Below are 21,430 nucleotides of genomic sequence, written 5' to 3'. Positions count from 1 at the left end.
AGTAAAAAAAGCTTTGACTGCCTACCATTTGTTCTACAGAAGGTGACACCCAAAATATCTTCTATAATACAGATGTAAAATTCAAAACACTACGTATTTTAAAACTTGATATTAAGGTAAAAGACCAGCCAACACTGTGGTATGCTGGACTTTTAGACCAATTTGGATGACATGACCTTAGCATCAAAAGTAAGTAAGAAACTGAATCAGAGTCCTAGAATCTGAGCCCAAAATGAACATTCCTGCCATGCTCATTATGGAAAAATGGTACATAATAGCGAAAGGAAAAGATGTTTCCTCAAAAAATGATACATTAAAAATCTCAGAAGTTACTCTGTGGAAAGCTAAAATCAGCCTCACGGTACCATTCCTTTTCTCATCCTGGATTCTGAGCAAGACCCCTAAATCAGCTGCTGATGGCTGTAGTCTTCAGTGGCCATGGGAAATCCCCTCCTAAGGTGAAAACACATAAATAATTGGCCTTTCCAAGGCAAATTCCTTCTAGGAGAGTTTTTTCCCTCCTGGCTGCATCTCCAGATCTTCAGCCAGTTTGGCTGTACAGCGCCACAAGTTTTGTGACAACCCGAATTGACTCCTTCTAGCCTCACAAGGAAGCTCCGGGAGAGTACAGTAGCCTTTGTCTTACCTGTTACCTCCCAACACACAGGGTCAAAGTCTTCTTTCTGAAGGCAGGAAAACTGAAGTGGTCCTTTTAGCCTAGTGACACTTCTCCCAGCTAGCAGCTCAGTGTGAAGATGGACAGTCAGATGAATATTTCTGCTTCAAAATAATGAACAAAAAAACCCTAGAAGTGCAAGGTATCTCACAAAATGTACCTTTATTTATGTGTTAAAAATAGCCCTGTATTGCCCACCCTCCACAGCACCAGTTATCTACACGATAGATAACATAGATCTACTAGCTGGAAATATCAGTGAACAGTGGGGAGGCAGGAGATACAGTGTTGATACCAAAATACAGTAATAAGGCCACAGATTATCCAGGCCATCCGAATCCAAGTTTGTTAGTTTTAGTCACTCTCCCTTCTTCCCAAAGACCACACACTTCTCATATGAAGACCAAAGCAGTAATTTTATATATTGAAACTGAAGTAATTTTAGAGTAGCTGATTTTTTTGACAGAATTGGTATCTTTGCTGCAAGGTAAGTTCCACATAATTAATTTTCTTCCTCATGAGGCTTAGAAGATGCTTGGTTCTGAAATGCTAGGTGACTTCATGGCATGGCCATTCACAAGGCTGTTACTGAAACTTGATTCCTTGAGCCAAAGGTAAATCCTTGCTGTAGTTGATTGTACTGGAAGAGAAACAAGTATTTAGAGAACAGACTTGGTCACTGGGACAGATTATGCAATCCATTTCCTTCGTACACAATTCTTATTTCTGTCCCTTGTATACAAAAGATTTCTATAAGCAGTTTGCTTCTTTAAAGTTATGAACTGACTACTCTGGTTTTCAATATAGTAACTATGTATAGGGAAAGACCACATTCCCCATTAGCTCTTCCTTGGTAGATTAAAGTAACACTGTTTAATCTCTTACTAGGAGAATGTCCATACAGAAAGAATCAAGGTGGGATTTCTCACATTCATAAGCCTTTATGTGAAAACCAAAGTCAGCACAGGTAAAGGCTAGGGAGGCCGCCAGAGAGCAGGAATGGTCACCCACTACAGGCTGTCAGGAGATTTATCAGGATAGGCACCCAACATGCAGCTAAATTGCCAACCACTGGCAATAGTGGCCCCCACACTGTTTGCTACTTCATGTATTTCCAGACAAGTTTCAGCAATTTATATTTTCCAAAGTTTAAAATCAGACTAGTAGGGAAAAAAAAGTTGGGTGTTCTTTTTTTTTTTTGAGGAACAGTGAGTGAAGAAAGGTTTTTATTTAGACTCTTCAAATAACCTTCCACTAGGAACACAGATGTAAATTCTTGCATAAAGAAAAGGCAGTTACACTCACTGTTACCTCACATTTAATGAAGGTAACCTCCTATAGTCAAGGATTTATACATTTTGAACTTTTGAAAGTTTATTTGCAATTTACATTTACTTGGAGTTTAAAAAGTCAGTCTTACCAAGTAGATCGTCTCATATAAAGTTTCCACGAATCACTTCCAGATTCTCTTCCCCCACCAGTGTGTTTTTCGCCACCTGTAGGAAAAGGTTATAAATGAAAACTTGAAATTTTTTTGAGCATAGGAATCTGGACTAACTCCAGGTGGTGAGACATTTTATAAAAATTCCTGGGAAAAACTAGTCCTTTGCCCTTGTTCTGTATCTGAAATAAATTACCAGAACATCACAACACACAACTCACAGAGCTAACTCTTTCCTAATGCTTGATCCAAGAAATATCTGCCTGGAGTAGAAAGACTCATCACGCTGGCACCACAGGACCTTATTTAAAGATATTTTAACATGAGACAAGAGTACAAGAACATGCTGGTTCTTGTATTGTTTAAATAGTAGGGTGAATATTTCTTCGCACCCCCCACTTTCCTTCAGTATAAACAAAAAAGAGAAATATGGGCCAAAATGTATTCAAAAACTTTCTCACAAATATATTTCATGCTGTAACTTTTATATGCAAACATATAAACCAAAAATGCTCACGACTGTTTTAATTAAAAGTCTTTTAAACAGTTTTCCACTCAGCCACATCTCCAAACACATTCAAAACATACTTCTGAGTTACAGTCCCTTGATGGTTTGGAAGGGATGATACATGCAATATTTAAAACCCAAATACAGACATTTTTAAATGCTGAAATGCAACTACGTCTAGTCAATTTCTGTTTTCTACTAAAGCAATATAATTAAAAATTAACTTAATTGATTTCTTTGGATTTAGTGATTTAAATGGACTGATTAAAACATTGAAAAACAAGATGAGATCTAAGTTACACTTGTTTGATAGTGTTAATGCTTTATTTTCTTCCAGTTGTTAGAAAAACATAAAATCGCCCCAACTAAAAAAAAATAATAAATAAATAAAAAAAGAAAAAGCCCAAGGAATACCACCAAGTCTCTAGAACTGATGCTGAGGATTTCATCATCAAGAGGGTAAATAAAAAAGCCTAAGTAACATACCAAAAGCACCTCCAATCTCAGCTCCACTGGTTGGGATGTTGACATTCACAATGCCACAGTCAGATCCCCTTGGTCTGCAAACAAAGGTAAGGCACAATTATTCCTCAGGATCAGGAAAGGCTGCTTCCCTAAATTGAGAGATATAAAATGCTTAACTAGTATTGTGCATAGGTCTACTAAAGACATGAGAGACTGTGATCTTATGCTTCAGGAAGGTAGAAAAATAATTTAAACTATACCCAAGCCAGCGGAAAATCCTTCCCAAATCCTTGGTGAAGATACTGCTGGAAAGACCTTGTTTTACTTCATTATTCCAGGCAAAAACTTCCTCTTCCTCCTAAAAGGAGCATGTGTCAATGGTTAAACCATGATCATTGAAAGCAAAGAAGTTACACAGAAACACTGTGAGAAAAAACTCAACGTACTACAGCCATAATGCAAATATATGGAATGTCACTTGGCAAATACACATGCACCAAGTCAGGTATAGATACCTCCACCACTGCACAAAACACACAAACAGCTTTTGAGCAAGTTGACATGAGCAATAAAAATCTCTTCCTGTACAGACTCATCTTAACTCCAGTGCTCTTCATCAAAATGCATAAAAGTAGCTACACATTTACCTCACACAGTGACGTAAGCTATTACAGTGAATCTCCTACAGTGCAGAACAACACTTCTTCAATTTAACACTTCTTCAAGAGCTGGGACAATAACACGAACATGTCATATCTGAAACCTCTTTCCTGACTCTTCTGTTAGCATCCTTGACACCTGACTAACTGCCCACTGTGATTTTACCTTAAATTTCAGCACATACAGTATGGGGGCAAATGTCTCAGTGTGGACAATGGGTGCATTATGAGGAAGGCCAGTCACAATGGTTGGTTCAACATAATTTCCAGGGCGATTTATAACCTTAAAAACACATAAAAGAGGAAACAACTTAGTAAATTCAGATTAGCATCCTACTTAGTGCTAGTGTAGGAAGGGGATCCTTCACAGTTTGATTACTACAGTTGTGCCTAGCAATCAGAAACACAAGCTCAGATCATCTGAGTAGATAAAGGAAATGCTTAAATAAAATTTAATTTAAGTATTTAAAATACAGAAGCATAACTTAGTCTACTAAAGAGACAATCAAATCTCAAAGACTGGCAGCTGACAAAACCCACTTCCTTTCTCCTGCTTGTAAGTTGATTAGTAAGCTGATTTGAACTTATAGGTATTAAGAATAAAGAAGGTGCCAGTAAAAGACAACAATTCCCGGAATGTTAAGTCCATGATAATGAAACATCCCATATGATAACAATGTGAATCTTCAGTGTTTCCTGAAGTTTTATGTTGTGAATCCAAGGGCAGAATGGAGTTTTTTTCCTTGCTGTATGTTTGGTACTCACCATCTTTATTGCTGTATTTTCACTATCTCCTGCAACTACAGAGCTAAAAGCCAAAGGCTTTTAGCCATTTCTTGGAGGACAAAGGAGCTTCCAAGTAGACCCATCTTTACTATAAAGACAAGATTGCAATTCAAACATTCTCAGACTGACTAACTTAACATTCTGTAATGGCGGACACAACAGAGAGACAACCTTGGCCCAAGCTACCACTTAACAGTTTTGTTTTTTTTCCCTAGAGCACTAAATGCAGCAGAATAAAAGTAAGTCACCTTTCCACCATAAACCACAGAGCCACCCTGTTGTTTCACTTGTTCTATTGCATCAAGGAACATTTTCACTGCTTCTTTGGTATGAAGAGGCCCATACAGAGTGTCAGCTAAAAACAAAAGATACAAAGACATACTTTCAGCACAACTGCACGCGTGCATAATGACATCTTGGGAGTAATTATTTCCCCTGTCCAAGATAAGCAGTATTAGGCTAGATTCTCGTCTCCATTTCTGCTAAACTTAGATAAGCTTAGATAAACTTAGATAACTGCTAAAATTAAATAGCTTTGACCTATAATCTCATGTAATTTAATTAGAAAGAATCAAACAGAAACTTGTATCCTAAATCCATGATGCAAAAATAGCTACTTACAATCCAATGGATCACCGATGCGGACCTGGGCATAGGCCTTAGCAAGCTTTGTCACCACATCATCATGGATGCTCTCATGGAGGAACTAAACAAAACATGGTTAAGATGGTTGTAAGACAGCTCAACCTATGTAACTATCCCTGAAGTACTACTGCACTTAGAAGAGGGCTGAATGAAGTGTGGCGATAGTGTTGCTCACATGCAGCGAATCCCAAAGTTAAAAATAAACACACAAGCAAGGCCTCGAAACAGGACCAACACCATGACATGAAGATTTAAAAGCTTCAGCATGAAGACAAAAAACAAGCAAAGAAACAAAAACCTGTTCTCATCTTACAAGATTACAGAACACTTTAATACCATTGATCTGATAACTCTTCAGTTAAGTATTTCAGGACAAATACTCAAGTCATTTTTATTGCCATAATTTGAGGCATAACTGCCCTTCAGTATAGACCCAAAGCTAATCTTCATCAATTTTGACAAATATTTACCCAATCAACCCAACTCTGAAAACACTAGACATAGGCTGACACTGTAACACCTTTAAACTTGTTGAAAATGATTGGTTAAAAATTAGTAATAACGTAAGCAGCACACACAGAGTTGCTTTGCTGAAATCTAAACCCTGAACCAAAATTTGCAGGAGACACATGCAAAGCAGCTCTGGCAATGAAAACAGAGAAATATAGGAAGTATAGAAGCAACAGGCACATTTGGAAACACAAAGAAACAGAGATAGAATTATAGTGGAATGACAAACTAGAATCTTATTTTCCCATCATACTGATTTTTGACAAAGTAAAAATATGCTTCAGAGATTATATGTTGCTCTCCATAACATTAGGAATTGTTAGGCATTTTCTGAGCTAATTTGAATCAACTTTAAACTCAGAGCTACCCAAGCCAGACAATACACATTTACTCACCAGCCTTCTAGCAGTTGTGCACCTCTGACCCGCTGTTCCCACAGCAGCAAATACAGCAGATGGGATGACCAGGTTCAGATCTGCATCTTCAAACACTTATAAAATTTAAAATATGAACATGTTACTGAAATAAACAGGCAGTTTGCAATATTTGAGACACCAGACAATATAATAAACTGACATGCTGGTCAAGAAGCAGTAGGAATAATCGTACTAGCACACACTCTAAGATATATAGAAATACTTCAAAATGCATAACTTTTACACCTGGAATTAGACACACACAATTGAAAATAAATGTAGAGCTGAACTACTGAAGAAAGCCTTTTGCAATAAGGCTTGCAAAGAACTGCAGCTTCAATTTAATTCAAGAAACTGCAAGCAATTTTTTGCCATCTCTTCACCTTGTCCTTCTCCCACTGAGAAGTCTAGCAGTGTAAAGAAACAATGGTAAAGTGTATCCACATGACATGCAGAAAAAGTAGCTAAAACACACAGGTATACAGTAATGTAAAATATAAATGAGCTGAACGAGTCATCTGGCTAGAAGACACTGCGATGTCTGAAGCAGAGCTAGTATGTATAAGCCTCATGAGACCCCCAAAATATCACTCAGCTTCACCAGTCCTATATAATTCTCTAAGTGTCCAAAATAATTATTAAATTTGCAGCGATGCCCAAACAAACTGTTTATGCCATCATTCTAAGTCAATTCCAGAAAAAGCAGGACTTTCATGTGAGAAAGGAAATAATTTCCTAACTATAAAGCATGTTTATGCTACTAGCTTCAAAGCAGCACAGGAAAAAAGAAAGACCTGCTCAAATGTGATTTTTAAAAGAGCTTAATATTCTAGATAGGCAATTACGTATGTTTAGAATATGAGAAAGGTGAAACAGAAGGCTCCAAAACAGCACAACAGCAATTTAGGTATTTATATAGCTTTTATGTTCTTTCTGTCATATTGCTCAGCTTCACAGTACCTATGTTATGTTTATCTGAGAACTATCATACCCTAAGCTACTCAAATCTGTAAAATGTGCTACTAAAATAAATACCTGCATGCTTTGCTTTTCAGTACCGCATTTTAAGACTCTATATGTATGTACTTATATTATAAAATTCTAAAAATGTGTTCATAAAATAACTATCCTAAAAATCAAGTTTATTTAGCATTGCCCATATCCTATTACTGAAGCTTACTGCTTTTCTCATTCTCTTCTTCACTTCAACAGAGAACACATAAGAGCTTAAACTTTCATTTTTAAACTTTAGACATTACTCCTTCACAACAATGAAGAGAGGAAAAAAAACCCCAACAATCTACTGCATACTTTTTAAAACCCAGTGTGGAAAAAAGAAGAGGGAAAAAGGGACAACTTTCTATAAACATCTGTACACGAACTTCCAAGTATCATCTATGTGACTAGATTTCTTTAGTGCCTATTACCAATAATGGCATTGTTTCCTCCCAGTTCCAGCAGACTTCGACCTAAGAAAAACACACAAGACAAGTTATGGCACATACACATGTATTCACCGCACCTCACTGAGTGAGGTCACTTCTACATAGAGCTAAGTTACCATTAAACACATTTTCCTGGATAGACAAAAGGTTTTAGGCATCTCAGTCAACTAATCACTCCACCCAAAGGAGAAAATTATCCTGAATCTATCACATATTGTGAAGAAAGATACCTGGACAGCAGTAATGGCAGAAGGAATATTTAAAAAATAGGCAAAAATAGCACTGGAAAGAAAAAGATGAAAATAGAAGAAGCATAAATAGTGCAGCATAAATAGTATGATGCGGACAAAGAAGACGAGCAGGTGCTATAAAGATCAAAATGCACACATAAAACTTTATAAGGCTTATTTGTTAACTGTTTTACCTCAAATCTGAGAGAAAGAAATGCCATCTACTACTGGGTGAATATTTGCAATCTGTTGGTTTTTTTTTTTCCCAATTATTTTTACACTCCATCTATGAACTTCAAACAGATAAAATGAGAAAATTCTGTTCTCAAGGTTTTCTGTTTAATACTAAAAATTTAGAATTCAGCAGCTCTGCATGGACTCCTGCATTTAAATATCTGCAACAAAACCAGCACTTCAAATATCATACCTTTTCTCCTGCATCTATAAGGAGTAAAAGATGAAAGGGCATTTCTCCACGAACACATTACCAAAAGGCCATAGGCCCTGGCAAATCTCCACACAGTTATTTTCATGGACACCACCTCCCCTGCCACACCCCAAATCCAGTGTAGGACCACCGATTTGTGGATACCCTGGGAAAAAAGTCAAGTCGTGATAGAACTGGCTGAAAAATGCAGTATCTACCTCTGAGATGTTTCAATACCCTATTTCCACCAAGTTAAAAATTAAAAAGGTAACACAAGAGGTAAGTGAAACAAGCTTTTATTTTAAAATTTTATGGGGGTTCCCCGCCTTTCCCAATGATGGAAAGAAACAGATTCCACACACTCACCAAATCTCTCCTGAACCATAAGCGCTACTTGCTTGCCCACTTTCGTGCTGCCAGTAAAGGACAACAGGTCCATTCTCTCATCCTTTGCCATTGCTGTCCTGCACAATGGGAGACATACTACCATGTTCAGTGGAACAGCTGGAAAAGCTCCCTGCATCTTTCACATAAACCAACTTCAACCAGTGAGATCCTTGAAAATCATAGCAACTTCTTTGAAAACACCATGTGAGTGAGTGAACAGACAGCAGCAAAGCTGCTTCTTCAGAAAAGAGGAACAAGGCTGTCTCCCTCCTCCTTTTCAGACAATAAGATCATCTCCTGTATTAACTTTGAAATTCAATGTAAAGTATATGGTAAGACCAGTTCCAATAGTTATGTTCCCTAAGAAAATATTCATACCTACGACTTACCATATTTTTTCTTCTCCCGAAATGCTCAAAAGATACATCTGAATATCCATTTGTACTGTGAATTGTCTCATTGTAATAAGCAAACAAAACAATTTGATTTGTACAGCTTCCAACCACAAGCAAGCTTCTATGAGCAAATGCAGAGTCCTATGTGAGCATGGAAAATGGGGAAGTATCCAAGAGAGTTCCAAAAGGCCAATGGGCTAAACTTGAAAACTTCTAAGAATACGATGAATGGAATTTAATATTAGCTGCATTCTTCAGGTATAAGAACATTTGGAAATAGAATATAAACTCAGCCATGTCTCTCCAATAAGTATCTGATAAGTTATTTATTAGCCACGGATCTCACATACGAAGTAGAAGTACATATTATGCTTACAGCAGGGTCAGAGTTTCAAACCAAATAAAAATGATGGTAAACAGGTAAGTGCATGTCCTAGGAACTCCTGGACATCAGAAAAACTTCACAAGAAGTATGTCAAAGAATATTCTTTACCCTCTATACATCTTCACAAAACACAAGAAATGTTACCTACCCAATGTCTGCTCCACCACAAACAAGAGAACAGATCGCTCCAGGCACTTTGTTATCCTCCAAGACTTTGGCAATTATTCTAGAATCAAAGATACAAAAATTTTAGAGATCTCTGAGAGGTGCATATAATAGGAATGCACCATTAAAACCATTCTTCACGCATATGAAGAATCTACAGATTTTTAAAAAGCAGGAGTCTTGCAGTTAACTGACATATAGTTTGTACAATACATAAGTCTCATTAAGGAGTTCTGTGTTACAATCACAGCTCACAGCTAAGTAAAACTCTGAAAATATATTTATTACGTGTCCATACAACCAGCACAGACAAGCATTAGATAAGCATGTAAAAACCTTGGCCATAGTCTTTCACCGTCAGAAAGAGACATTTATGTACTTTCATGGAGCTACGTCAAATATTTTAAAGTAATTTCAGGCCATTGTTCTCAGGAGTTAATATTAACGCTACAAGACTTAATAATTATTTTAAAGGGGACTATTTATAGTTAGCATTTAAAAATAAATGCTATTTGTAGCACACAATGGATAAGTATTTAAAACACTAATATAAGAAGCAAAGTAACAACAAACCTAGAGAAAATATCACTAGCGATTTATTCTTTGTGATTCTTCTCCCTTTTATCAAGAATGAATTTTGAACCCTGGAAGTGCATCCTAAGATGTTACAAGGTTTGAATAATACAAATCATGTGAAGGCATCTTCACGATATAGGTCTACACAACCAGCCAGAAGTATTTGCCAAGAAGCTGGTGCTGATGTTGGGCTGAGACCCCCCAAAAAAGGAATTATTCTGAAACATGAGTGCATGATCAAAGGAAGCTGAATTTCATGAGCAATTCATCTTCTACAAGAAAGCAAACCACATAACTACCCCTGCTTCAGCAGAAGTACAGACCTTGGTCATAGAAGAAATTGGCCAGCAGTACAGGTAACATCCCATATATACCACTGTTTCTTAAGTGACAAGGGGAAAGCAGTTCTTCTGACCACTAAGCACTACCTCGAACACAAAAGATGTTTAAAAAGCAAGACAGAAAGCAAATAAACCTGAGCTCACTTTGTAACAGCAACACTAATGAGGGATGTTGTGGGAGCACCCTTCCTAAACAGGAGAAAAAAAAAAAGAAAAAAAAAACAAAAGACATTATTTTCTTTTCAATTCTTTGAGAATAAGAAATAATTCAAATATTAATTCAAATACGCAATTTTTATGGTATCTGAAATACAGTACTCTTTGGTTAGGCTTTTTTGCAGGTGTGTGTTAAAACAGGAACTCAAATATTTCCATAGCTGAGCATCCAGAGCTTCTACTCATACTCACATGAACAAGACTTATGCCAGACATTAGAGTGAATGAAAGCAAAATGAAGATAAATTAAACCAAAGCAGGAGTTGGGAGGTGAAGTAAAGCTACTTAATCTTTTAATTTTAGCTGTATCACTTCGGAAAATATTAACTGTTTGCTACTTGCTAACTTGCACTGCTGCAAGACCTAAACCTCAATTCTTTATTAACTGGCTAAGTCCTGGACAGGTCTGAATCTCAATACATCATAAAAGAGGTTACCACAAAATACAACAAAGCTCTTTATCTACAAGTGAACCTAAAAATATAGAGAAATTAAGCCTATATGAGATAGATTCAAATATACAGAAACACAAGACATTTGATTTCATGGTTAACATAATCGCCCTCTCATTTTAAAGTACTGTTAATACACTGGAGTCCTGTATCTTACCAGAGGCAAGCGTTTCCACAGATCATTGCAATTGCGCTGTTCCACCCATAAACTGCTACAGGGAAGTTGAAGGCTGTGATAATTCCTACTAAGCCAACAGGGTTCCACTGTTCTATAAGGGCATGGCCAGGTCCTGAAAGCAAAGACACAACATAAGGTAATTTGCATCTATTCAATGTTTTGGTTTTTATAAAGAAACCAAATAAGCAATGGGGCTAGCGTCACTGCTCTGCTCATCAGAACAGTAGCTTGTTAAGAGCTCTATTATGTACTCTGCAGCTTACTGAAACAAGGTTTGCTAGACGTGCAGGAGCCTCAACTCAGAGCAGCAAGAGCCACCAAGGCACTCTCAAGTCCCCAACAGGACTTGCCCAGGAGCGAGCAGCTCAAATGACAGGAGCAGCTGACTCACAGGGGGCAGCGTAAGGATGGTTGCACCAGCCCTGACTGCTTAAAAACCCACCCCAGGGAGCAGGAGTGAGAGCAACCAGACCATGGTACAGCAGTTCGTGCGGGCAGATGAGCGGGATGGTGAGCACTCGCCATATGACCAGGGCCCGGTCTGGGAGCTCTGCTCTGGCTGCCCCGGCGGTGGCCAGCGTAGGCACCCAGACAGAGCCGATGAGAGGGGAGGCTGCAGCGTAGAGCTCAGAGTGTAGAAACTGCCTGCACCAGTCTTGTGAAGGGAGGGTGTAAAATGGGCAAGGCTGCACTCGGTACGCCCTGGTGGAGGTCCTCCTGCAGCAGGTGGCTGAGCTGCAGGATGCTGTCAATAGGCTGCGAGACATCAGGGAAGCTGAGAGGAAGCAGGGCTGCTTGCTCCAGGTCCAAACCATGCAGGGGCCTCAAGCATCCACTGTAGCTCATGGAGGAAAGAAGGAGGCCGGTAACCTGGGAAGCTGGGAAATAGTGACAATAAAACCAACAAAAAAAAGGAGGAAGAGGGCAACTAAAAGCAAGGGGCTTCCTTCTAAATCTGATGCCCCACCCAGAGCCGCTTTGCAGTTCTGTAGGGGGCTAACAAGGAAACACACTCGCAACATGAACAACTGGCTGATGCACTGATAAAGATCACTACTGGTGCTGCCAGGAAAAAGCGGTGGGTCATAGTAGTAGGTGACTCTACTCTGAAAGGCACAGAGGTACCCATCTGTCAGCCTGACCCACTCTCAAGGGAGGTGTGTTGCCTACCAGGGGCTTGGATAAGGGGTATTGCAGAGAGGCTGCTGGTCTAGTAAGTCCCACTTCTAAGTCGTCCATGTGGGTGCTAGTGATACGGACAGCAGTAGCCCGGAGAACATAAAGAAGGACTACAGAGCCCTGCGAGAGGTGGTTAGCGGCTCTGGAGCTCAGACTGTCTTTTCGTCAATTCTCCAGGATACAGGGCAGGACCCCAAAAAGGCTAAGAGGATTGGCCAGGTTAATAAATGGTTAGAACAGTGGTGCTGTAGTCAGGGGTAGGTTGGTACGCTGGAGGGAAGGGATGCCATCCAGAGGGACCTTGACACGCTTGTGAGGTGGGCTCATGCCAACCTTATGAAGTTTAACCATCATAAGTGCAAGGTCCTACACCTGGGTCGGAGCAATCCCAGGCACAGCTACAGGTTGGGCAGAGAAGAGATTCAGAGCAGCCCTGGGGAGGAGGACTTGGGGGTGTTGGTCGATGAGAAAATGAACATGAGCCGGCTTCAGTGTATGCTCGCAGCCCAGAAAGCCAACCGTATCCTGGGCTGCATCAAAAGGAATGTGACCAACAGGTCGAAGGAGGTGATCCTGCCCCTCTACTCTGCTCTTGTGAGACCTCACCTGGAGTACTGTGGGCAGTTCTGGTGTCCTCAACATAAAAAGGACATGGAACTGTTGGAACAAGTCCAGAGGAGGGCCACAAGGATGATCAGGGGACTGGAGCATGTCCCGTATGAAGACAGGCTGAGAAAGTTGGGGCTGTTCAGCCTGGAGAAGAGAAGGCTGCGTGGAGACCTCATAGCAGCTTTCCAGTATCTGGAGGGGGCCTATAAGGATGTTGTGAGGTACTCCTTTTCAGGAACTGTAGTGGTAGGACAAGGGGTAACAGGTTAAAACTTAAACAGGGGAAGTTTAGATTGGATATAAGGAAGAAATTCTTTCCTGTTAGGGTGGTGAGGCACTGGAATCAGTTGCCCAGGGGGGTTGTGAACGCTCCATCCCTGGCAGTGCTCAAGGCCAGGTTGGATGAAGCCTTGTGTGGGATGGTTTAGTGTGAGGTGTCCACGCCCATGGCATGGGGGTTGGAAATAGACGATCTTAAGGTCCTTTCCAACCCTAACTATTCTATGATTCTATGTGGAAAAATCTAACAATATGCAACATAAAGTTTTTACTATTTAAACTATTTAGTTAACAGAATAGCAATTGCTTGCTGATCAGTAACTGACAAAAAAGTCTCTCATTTCTATGTACAGTATTGAATTTTTTACATACTTTCTGCCAGCACCTTCATTCGTGAAGAAATCAGAGAATCTAATACTTCAAGGAGTGGAGAGAAAATCTACTGACCCTCTTGATATATGCGACAGGCTAGGTACATCATTAGGTGGTGCTTCTGCCTACAAGCATTATCTGTTCCTAGTCAACATGCTCCCTAAATAACTCCAAGAACAGAGATCTGCTGTACTACATCACAGTATGTTTAAGACACATCTCCATCTCTCCATCTGCACCAAAAAACAAACTCAAAACCAACCATAAAACCAAACCAAACCAAAAAAAACCACCCACAACCAACCAAAATCACCCACAAAAAAACCCAAAACAAAGAAACAAACAAACAAAAAAGCCCCAACAACCACAAAAACACAACATAAAGAAATACTTACTTTCTGATGGCAAAATAGGTCCACCAATCATTCGGGACAAACCAACAGCATAGTCACAGACGTCAACATACTCCTGCACCTCCCCAACACCCTCAACAAAAATCTTTCCCATTTCTAAAGAGACCTGAAAAAAATAAGAGCGAAATGAAAGTTTTTGGGTTTTTGTTTTTTGGGGGTTTTTTTGTTTGTTTTTGTTTTTGTTTTTTTTTTATTTTATTTTAATTCCCTTACATCCCAAATACATTTCTCTCCCACTAATATCAGGTATATCGGTACACCAAAAACAATTATATATTTTTTTTCATTAGAAGAGATTCACCTCCACCTCAGTTATTCACAGTTTAGAGAATGAACATGGTTCCAATAGGATTCCAAAAGGAGGAAATTAGAAGAGAAAATTAACAAACAGAGGAAAAATGATCTACTGAGAGAAGTATCCTACAGTAATGAGGTTTATAGATTTACATCATTGGAACACTGAATTTCCATCAGGGCATTTGCATATACTGTGGACCAGGCATGAAACAAATTCGAAAAGAGGGACTACTCTGCTCCAGCAAAAGAAAATGGTCGTAGCCTTGGGTGAGATGGTTTAGTGTGAGGTGTCCCTACCCATGGCAGGGTAGTTGGAATTAGATGAACTTAAAGTCCTTTCCAACCCTAACTATTCTATGATTCTATGATTTACATTTTTCATAAGCAAACTACTTATTTTACAACATCTCAAAGTGAGTTTCAGACACTGCTGAAAAAAGTCTACGCATCTTCAGTATTTTAGTAAATTGAGATATTTAGGATCAATATCCTTTCTTTTTAGCTGAAGTCAATCCTAAACTATGTACTTCTGTTAGAAGCATGTTAGAGGCATACAGCAAACATACAGATTATCAATGGGAATAAGATGGTATTTGAAGACATTTTCCTCCAAAAGTGAGAAAATTCATTAACTTAGTAATTAAGAAGTCACCATTTACCCCCATTTAATTTTACAATCATGTTCCAATATCTAGGTGCAACTTTCACGCCGGTATCACTTACCAGTTTAAACTGTTGACTGTTCTTTGAAAAAGGCATTAAGTGAGGAAAAGGGTTTGAAGGATTGCCACAAAACTTTAATCCCCATACAAAGGTTAAAATAAAGGTGACTAAATGTATTTCTAGGTATTTCTATGATGCCTGTGGTCATCTTGAGACAGAAAGATTAGCCCCTATCTGTGACTAGAAATGGAGAGACATCAGGCATATTTACTAAGAAACAGTGGTAAGTCTGTAAGTGCAGTAGAGATGCATCTAGATACGTGGCAGGGACATTGTCAGGCAAGGCTGGAAATTTGCAGTAGCATATGAAAGGGTGAGTTGCCACACAGTTCCCTTTTACATAAAGCCAAGAAAAGTCCTAAAATCAAGATGATTACTGCATAGTTTGCACCCTTAAGTTCACACCCTATCCTGAAAGAGCCAGGCAGACATATCTGTTTGGGGAAATGAGAAAAATGCTCTGGCAATAAGCAACAAGTTTTGTCCAAGGAACATACAGCAAACCTCTGTTTGTCCACACTCACTAGGGAAACTGTGCCATTTTTTAATATAAAAGTACATTAGCACTCTAATTCCACTACAGAAACTGTGCTGAGGAGACAACATCACGGAAAACTGCAGAACAAAGTTTTGTAGGTTAACAGTATGGGCTTGGCTACACATAGTTATTCACTGAAAACTGTTTCTAAATAGCAGCAGATACAGGCGAGCCCTGTAAAGGAAAGGGGCAAGTCCCCATCTTGTATCCTTTTCTTCCCTAGCAACTGGTGTTTTAAAGAAGCAGTCCTTCAACTTTTATGTCCTGCAAAGCACTGCAAGAGATCTCATTAAGACCGTCTCACATTCTGAAGCCTTACATCTCCACATGTCAGTTCACAAAATCCTGTGGACCTCCAGAAAGAGCTCAAGGTTAAAAGCTCTGTATTGGAGTAACGTCTTTTTCAGGACACTTTCAGTATTAGACAGTGCTCTACCTGACAGGCTGGTGGGAAAAGCAGGGCAAGGGCTGTAACACTCCTCCCAGAGTACAGGCTCAGAATGAATTACACTTTTTTTCCTATTATATATTATCATCTTCAGTGTAGAATGCCAGAATGCAACCTTACTTTTTTTTTTTAGTTAAGATTTCTTTAGGCAAGCTAACAAAACTAACAGCATTTTAACAATTACTAAGGTTAGTATTGCAGAATGGCAAGTTACAGAAAGATAAGAAAAACAGTTTTGACCCCTCGCCCCCCCAAAGTTAAGCAGCTTCTTAGAACACCTTACCAAGCTTCCCAGAACTTTGATTTTTTGTCTCAGGGCATCACCAATCTGCCGCACTATCTCTCCACGCTTCGGTGCAGGGATCTAGTCAAAGCAAAAGAAAATAGAAGCAGCTACTTCAGATTGAACATCTGCGACTTCTGCTGCGCATACACACTGCTAGTTTTCCACCCCTGCAACAAGATACCACTCATTGCTGTGCTTTTCCCTCTATCTTCCTAAGACCTTTTTTTCATGTGCATTGCCTTACAAAAACTGTTTCCTGCCTCACAGAGACTGATAACGCTGCACACATTTGTGTCCATTCAAGACTTCAGTTCTACTGAATATCGCCAGAAGCATGCAGATTATTAGCTCTGCTACTTATGTTAAGTTACATTGCCACAAAGCACCCGAACAATCAGCTGCACCTCAAGAAACAAGCAACAGTGTTCCCCCAGGAAAAAGCATGTAGCAACACAAAGTTAAACACACCCACAGGGATAATTTACTTGCGACAAGTTTTCTGAACTTCAGCAGATGTGTTGGCAATGGCTTACAGGCACAAACCTAAGTGAACTTGCCAGGCTTTTCGAAACAAATATTTTCCACAAGCCAATGTCCTCACCTCTGTACAGCAGTGGCAACGTACACAAGTTGTCTGGGTTTGTTTGTTGAGGTCCGTACTGCAGATTTTTGCTTTAATGCAACATACACAATATGAACATGTTTTTACACCTCCACCTGACAGGACAATTTAATGGGCTTTACCTGCCAGAGATATGTTATAAAAGAGAAGTCTCTGTTAACTTACATTAGCCCAGACCTTCCATGCCTGTTTAGCCTTCTTTACTGTTTCTTCATAATCCTCCAAACTAGCCTACAAGGAGAAGCATGTCGAAGAACAGGTTAGGAAAACCAAACCCCCAAAACAAATGCCACAGAAAAGCTTCTGCATCCAGCTCTAGACAGTTCTAGTGGGTAGTACTGCACTACAGAATACACATTTTCACATGAAGTTTATGTCCTGACAATATGGTAGTTGAGCTGCTTGAAGTTACTGTTGAGGAAAAGCATATGTGCTGCCTGAGCAAAGGAAAAAGAATGAACAGATGACAAAGATGACAAAGGACGCTCCACACAGGATGGAGGCTGTAAGGGAGGCATCATATGTAAATTCACGTATCTCCTTTTATCTTAGATACTACTACTACTAACAGTATTAAGCAAAGGCTGTGAGTACTGTCCTACTCCACCAGCCTCACTAGGCCATCAACAGCTAATCGAATCCCAGCATACCAAAGGAGTAGGTTAGAGCCATAGCACTATTCCCAAGACAAAAAAGTTCACAAATTCACCACTTAATGCCACGTCGCTCTTGTTCATACCTTCCCTGGGCACTGCTCCACCGAATGGCCACAAGCCATCCCTATTCTGCAAGCCGAAACAAAGAAAACAGGCTCTCACTCGTCCCAGCAGTAGCTACAGTGCGGAGGGAGACGGGAGGAGGGGCAACAGAACAGCCTGGTGTTCCTACCAGAAAAGCTGCGCACCATCCGAGCAGCAGTGAGCCTCACCGCCGGCCTCAGGGCCCAAAAATCCATGGCCCCTGCGGGTCCGTGCCCCCTCCCGCTGGCCTGGCCGACGGGAGGAGTTGCTCTCCCCAACACCCTTTCGGACCCCACCGCCGGAACGGGCCCCGCTCACCTGCCGGACGCTAGCGATGGGTTCGTTGCTGGCGGGGCAGAAGGTCGTCACCACCTAGAGCAGAGCGGAGTGAGCGGCGGAGGCAGGGTCAGCGCCCAAGGCCTTGCCGCGGCCCTACCCTCTCCTCCCCGTACCCAGGGGCCCGCTCCCCGCCACAGGCCGCTCCGCCGCCCGCACCTGCCCGCGGCCGCCCCAGCGCCCGTTGTAGACGCCCGGGTTCTCCTCCTGAAGGCCCAGCTCCCGCAGCCAGGCGTAGTCGGGCTGGCTGACCAGCAGAGTAGACATGGTGACTGCCCCGGCCCGCAGCGGCAGCAGGACAGCAGCAGCGCGGCGTAACCGCAGCATCTCTGAATGCAGACGGGAGGGGAGGGAGCAAAAGCGCTGATGCGCTCCCCGCCTCCCTGCCCACAGCGGCGATTGGTGGAGCTGCTGCTGCGCCCCCCTGCCGGCCCTGCCTCCTGCTGCCTGCCGCTGCCTCCTGCTGCCTGCCCCTGCCCCCTGCTGCCTGCATACCTGCCTGCCTGCGCCCTGACTCCTGCCTGCCCCTGACCCTTGCCTGCCCTCTGCCTGCTGCCTGCTCCCTGCTGCCTGCCCCAGCCCACCGTGGGTGGAGGGAAGTAGAGCAGAGCCCAGCTGGCACAGACTTCCAGATCCCCCCTTTGCACTTACCCTCAAGGACCACCACACACTCCCACGGGCAGAGGGTTTCCCAGTCGAGTATTTCTAATTGCAGGATAAAACAGGAGCACATAGGCATCAAAACAGGTGGGAAATGTAGCTATCCTTACTGAAAAAAGAGGCAGTAATAATAACGAATTATGATAATAATTGATAATAATGATAATATAATAATTGATAATAATGATAATGCTTGAACCTCAGTGAGAAGAGGTGGCTTCTCCTCCTAGACTGGCCACTTGCCAGTGTTTGTGATTTTACAATCTTTTTATGTCTCCCTTCCTGTGTACAGGGCTAACACACTTATCTCACATGATATGCACTCATCTTGCAAAACTGCAAGTGGTTTTTATTTTTTTAAACTTCAGAGGCTCTAAAATTTAGAGGACTTATTATGATCAAGAAATATTGTTTCTTTTCAGGAATGCAATGTTTTCTGAATGACCAAACCAATGAGGAATAAACCCCAAGACTGAACTTTAAGTGTCTTAGCACATACTTAAAGGAAAGAAGAAAAATATTACTGACCTCAAAAATGCCATAATTTATGTTTCGGTTTCCACAGCCGTGCTCTTTTCCTTCTGTGGTTTGTATTACCTATAAATAATTTGCTTTTTAAGAAACAGTTGTTCAAGTAATTTTGTTGAATGAAAAGCATCTTTGGGTGGTGTAACCATAGTAGTATTATAAATTAGTCTGGCAATGTTCAAGAGCTGAATATGCCATTGGCTTCACTGCATGCAAGATCAAATTGTCACTTGCACAGGGAAACCGGGGTTGGATACCATAAAACTTTTATCAAAAAGGCAGCAGCAATCCATTCACCTTTGAGGGGAATATATAAGGAATCTTGAGCAAAAGCAACCCAAAAGGGAAATTAGTACATCTGAAAGGCCAAACTCTTTTTAAGGAGGGGGATGATACCTTTCACCTACCTGGAGAACAAATGTCATCAAGAGAACAGCAGTGCAGCCTTTCTTCCACTGCTCTGACACCATGTTTTTACAGCCTTGACCTCAAGAAGCTATCCTACCAGTGCTGTGTCAGATCAACCCCCAAAGCTGTTCATCATAAGGTAGCAAAGCCTACCATAAACCTGACAGATAGGTGTCCATCACACCTGCATGTGGAGAGCTACTATTAAGAAATAGTAGGACTAGGTGTATTATAAGCATTTGTAAAATAATTCTTATTTCCTCTTAGTTCCTGAAAATTCATTATATATTGAGTAACATACTGATTTCACTTGTTCTGAAAGGAGCTCTTAAAAGGTTTTGACTGAAATTTTACTTTCTCCCAAGGGATTCTTCCAACCAGTGTCCTAAACAGGCCAAAGTCAGTCCTCCAGAAGCACAAGGTGGGTGTTTTGCTGACCTTCTGTTCTGCTGACAGACAGAGTATGCCACAAAGTAACCGCACACTAGCTGTATAATATGTAGAGTTTATTAAACAAACACACTAAAGCCAATAAGCAAAGTAAAGAGAGCACACTAATGTGAATTAGGTAAATATCTCACTATATAGAGAATAAACACAATAAAGCAAATCAGAGATATAGATATAAAAGTACTGAAGTAAGTTAGCAATGCATTAAAACATTACTGATTAGAGAGAACAGAGATTGAGAAGAAATACATCACCGATTACCACTGAATCATCACCCAGGCCCACACTTCCAGCTGGGAAGCCCCATTGCAGCCAATGCCAGGAGTCTCAGGTAATTGGAAAACTCCTACACAGTACATCAAGTCATAGGTGAGGCTTCTCCCATGGCCACAAGAGGGTCCTGCTTTTATACGCTTAGAAAACAACCAGCTTTTATGCCAGCTCTGTAATTGTTTACTTGCGGGGCCATGCAGTTTCTCATGATCTTTGTTGTCCACTCTGAGAGCATTGGCCAGGTGCCCCAGTGCGGCCAAGTATGACGTATGAACAAGTATGAACAGCTGCACACCTATGTTTTCCTGTCTCTTTCTGACAAACAGTCATAATGAGCATAAACTCTACTGAATACATTGTGACAAAACCCATACTTTATTATGCCTCTCAGTCATGACAGAGATTCAGCTCCCAGCCAGGTTCCAATCCATTACACCTTCCTGACTTCTCCCAGGACTGAAAATTCATTTCGTGATCACTTTGCCCAAGACAGCCTCCAACCATCACATCACCCACCAGTTCTCTCTTTGTGAACAGCAGATCTAGCCAGGTGTCTCCCTTAGTTGGCTCACTCACCAGCTGGGTTAGGAAGTTATCTTCCACACCCTCCAAGAACCTCCTGGATTGTTTCCTCTCTGCAGTATTGTACTTCCAGCAGATATCTGGTATGTTGAAGTCCCACATGAGAACAAGGGCTAGTGATCATGAAACTTCTCCCAGTTGTTTGAAGAATGCTTCATCCCTATCTTCATCCTGGCTAGGTGGTCTATAACAGCCTCATACCAGGATATCTGCTTGATTGGCCTTCCCCCCTGACCTTCAGCACTAAGTTCCAGGCAGTCAATGCAATAATGCACTAATAATGCAATAATGCATCACCATGCACCTCATCTCACCAGAATTACATTCCTTTTGTGAGTGGCACTCCCTGGAACAGTGGTACATTTTGATGTGGATAGGATATTT

At 40.9% G+C, this 21,430-nt stretch overlaps 1 protein-coding gene across 1 annotated transcript; it reads right to left on the bottom strand.

Moving 5' to 3' along the window:
- Positions 1-812: 812 nt before the first annotated feature.
- On the bottom strand, positions 813-18,496 carry ALDH7A1 (aldehyde dehydrogenase 7 family member A1). Its single transcript, XM_065662013.1, has 18 exons — positions 18,305-18,496; positions 18,128-18,181; positions 17,235-17,300; positions 16,445-16,525; positions 14,138-14,261; positions 11,283-11,415; positions 10,602-10,646; positions 9,524-9,601; positions 8,575-8,672; positions 7,534-7,575; positions 6,086-6,180; positions 5,157-5,241; positions 4,784-4,890; positions 3,916-4,032; positions 3,351-3,448; positions 3,112-3,185; positions 2,097-2,172; positions 813-1,316 (listed from the first exon to the last, which is right to left on the bottom strand). Exons 1-18 carry the CDS (start codon positions 18,470-18,472, stop codon positions 1,262-1,264), a joined length of 1,596 nt encoding a protein of 531 aa, XP_065518085.1. The 5' UTR covers positions 18,473-18,496; the 3' UTR covers positions 813-1,261.
- Positions 18,497-21,430: the final 2,934 nt, after the last annotated feature.

This window comes from Lathamus discolor, chromosome Z (assembly GCF_037157495.1).
Source record: "Lathamus discolor isolate bLatDis1 chromosome Z, bLatDis1.hap1, whole genome shotgun sequence".
NCBI lineage: Eukaryota > Metazoa > Chordata > Aves > Psittaciformes > Psittacidae > Lathamus > Lathamus discolor.
The sequence above is the reverse complement of the archived record's forward strand: the minus strand, read 5'-3'. Positions and strand labels throughout refer to the sequence as shown.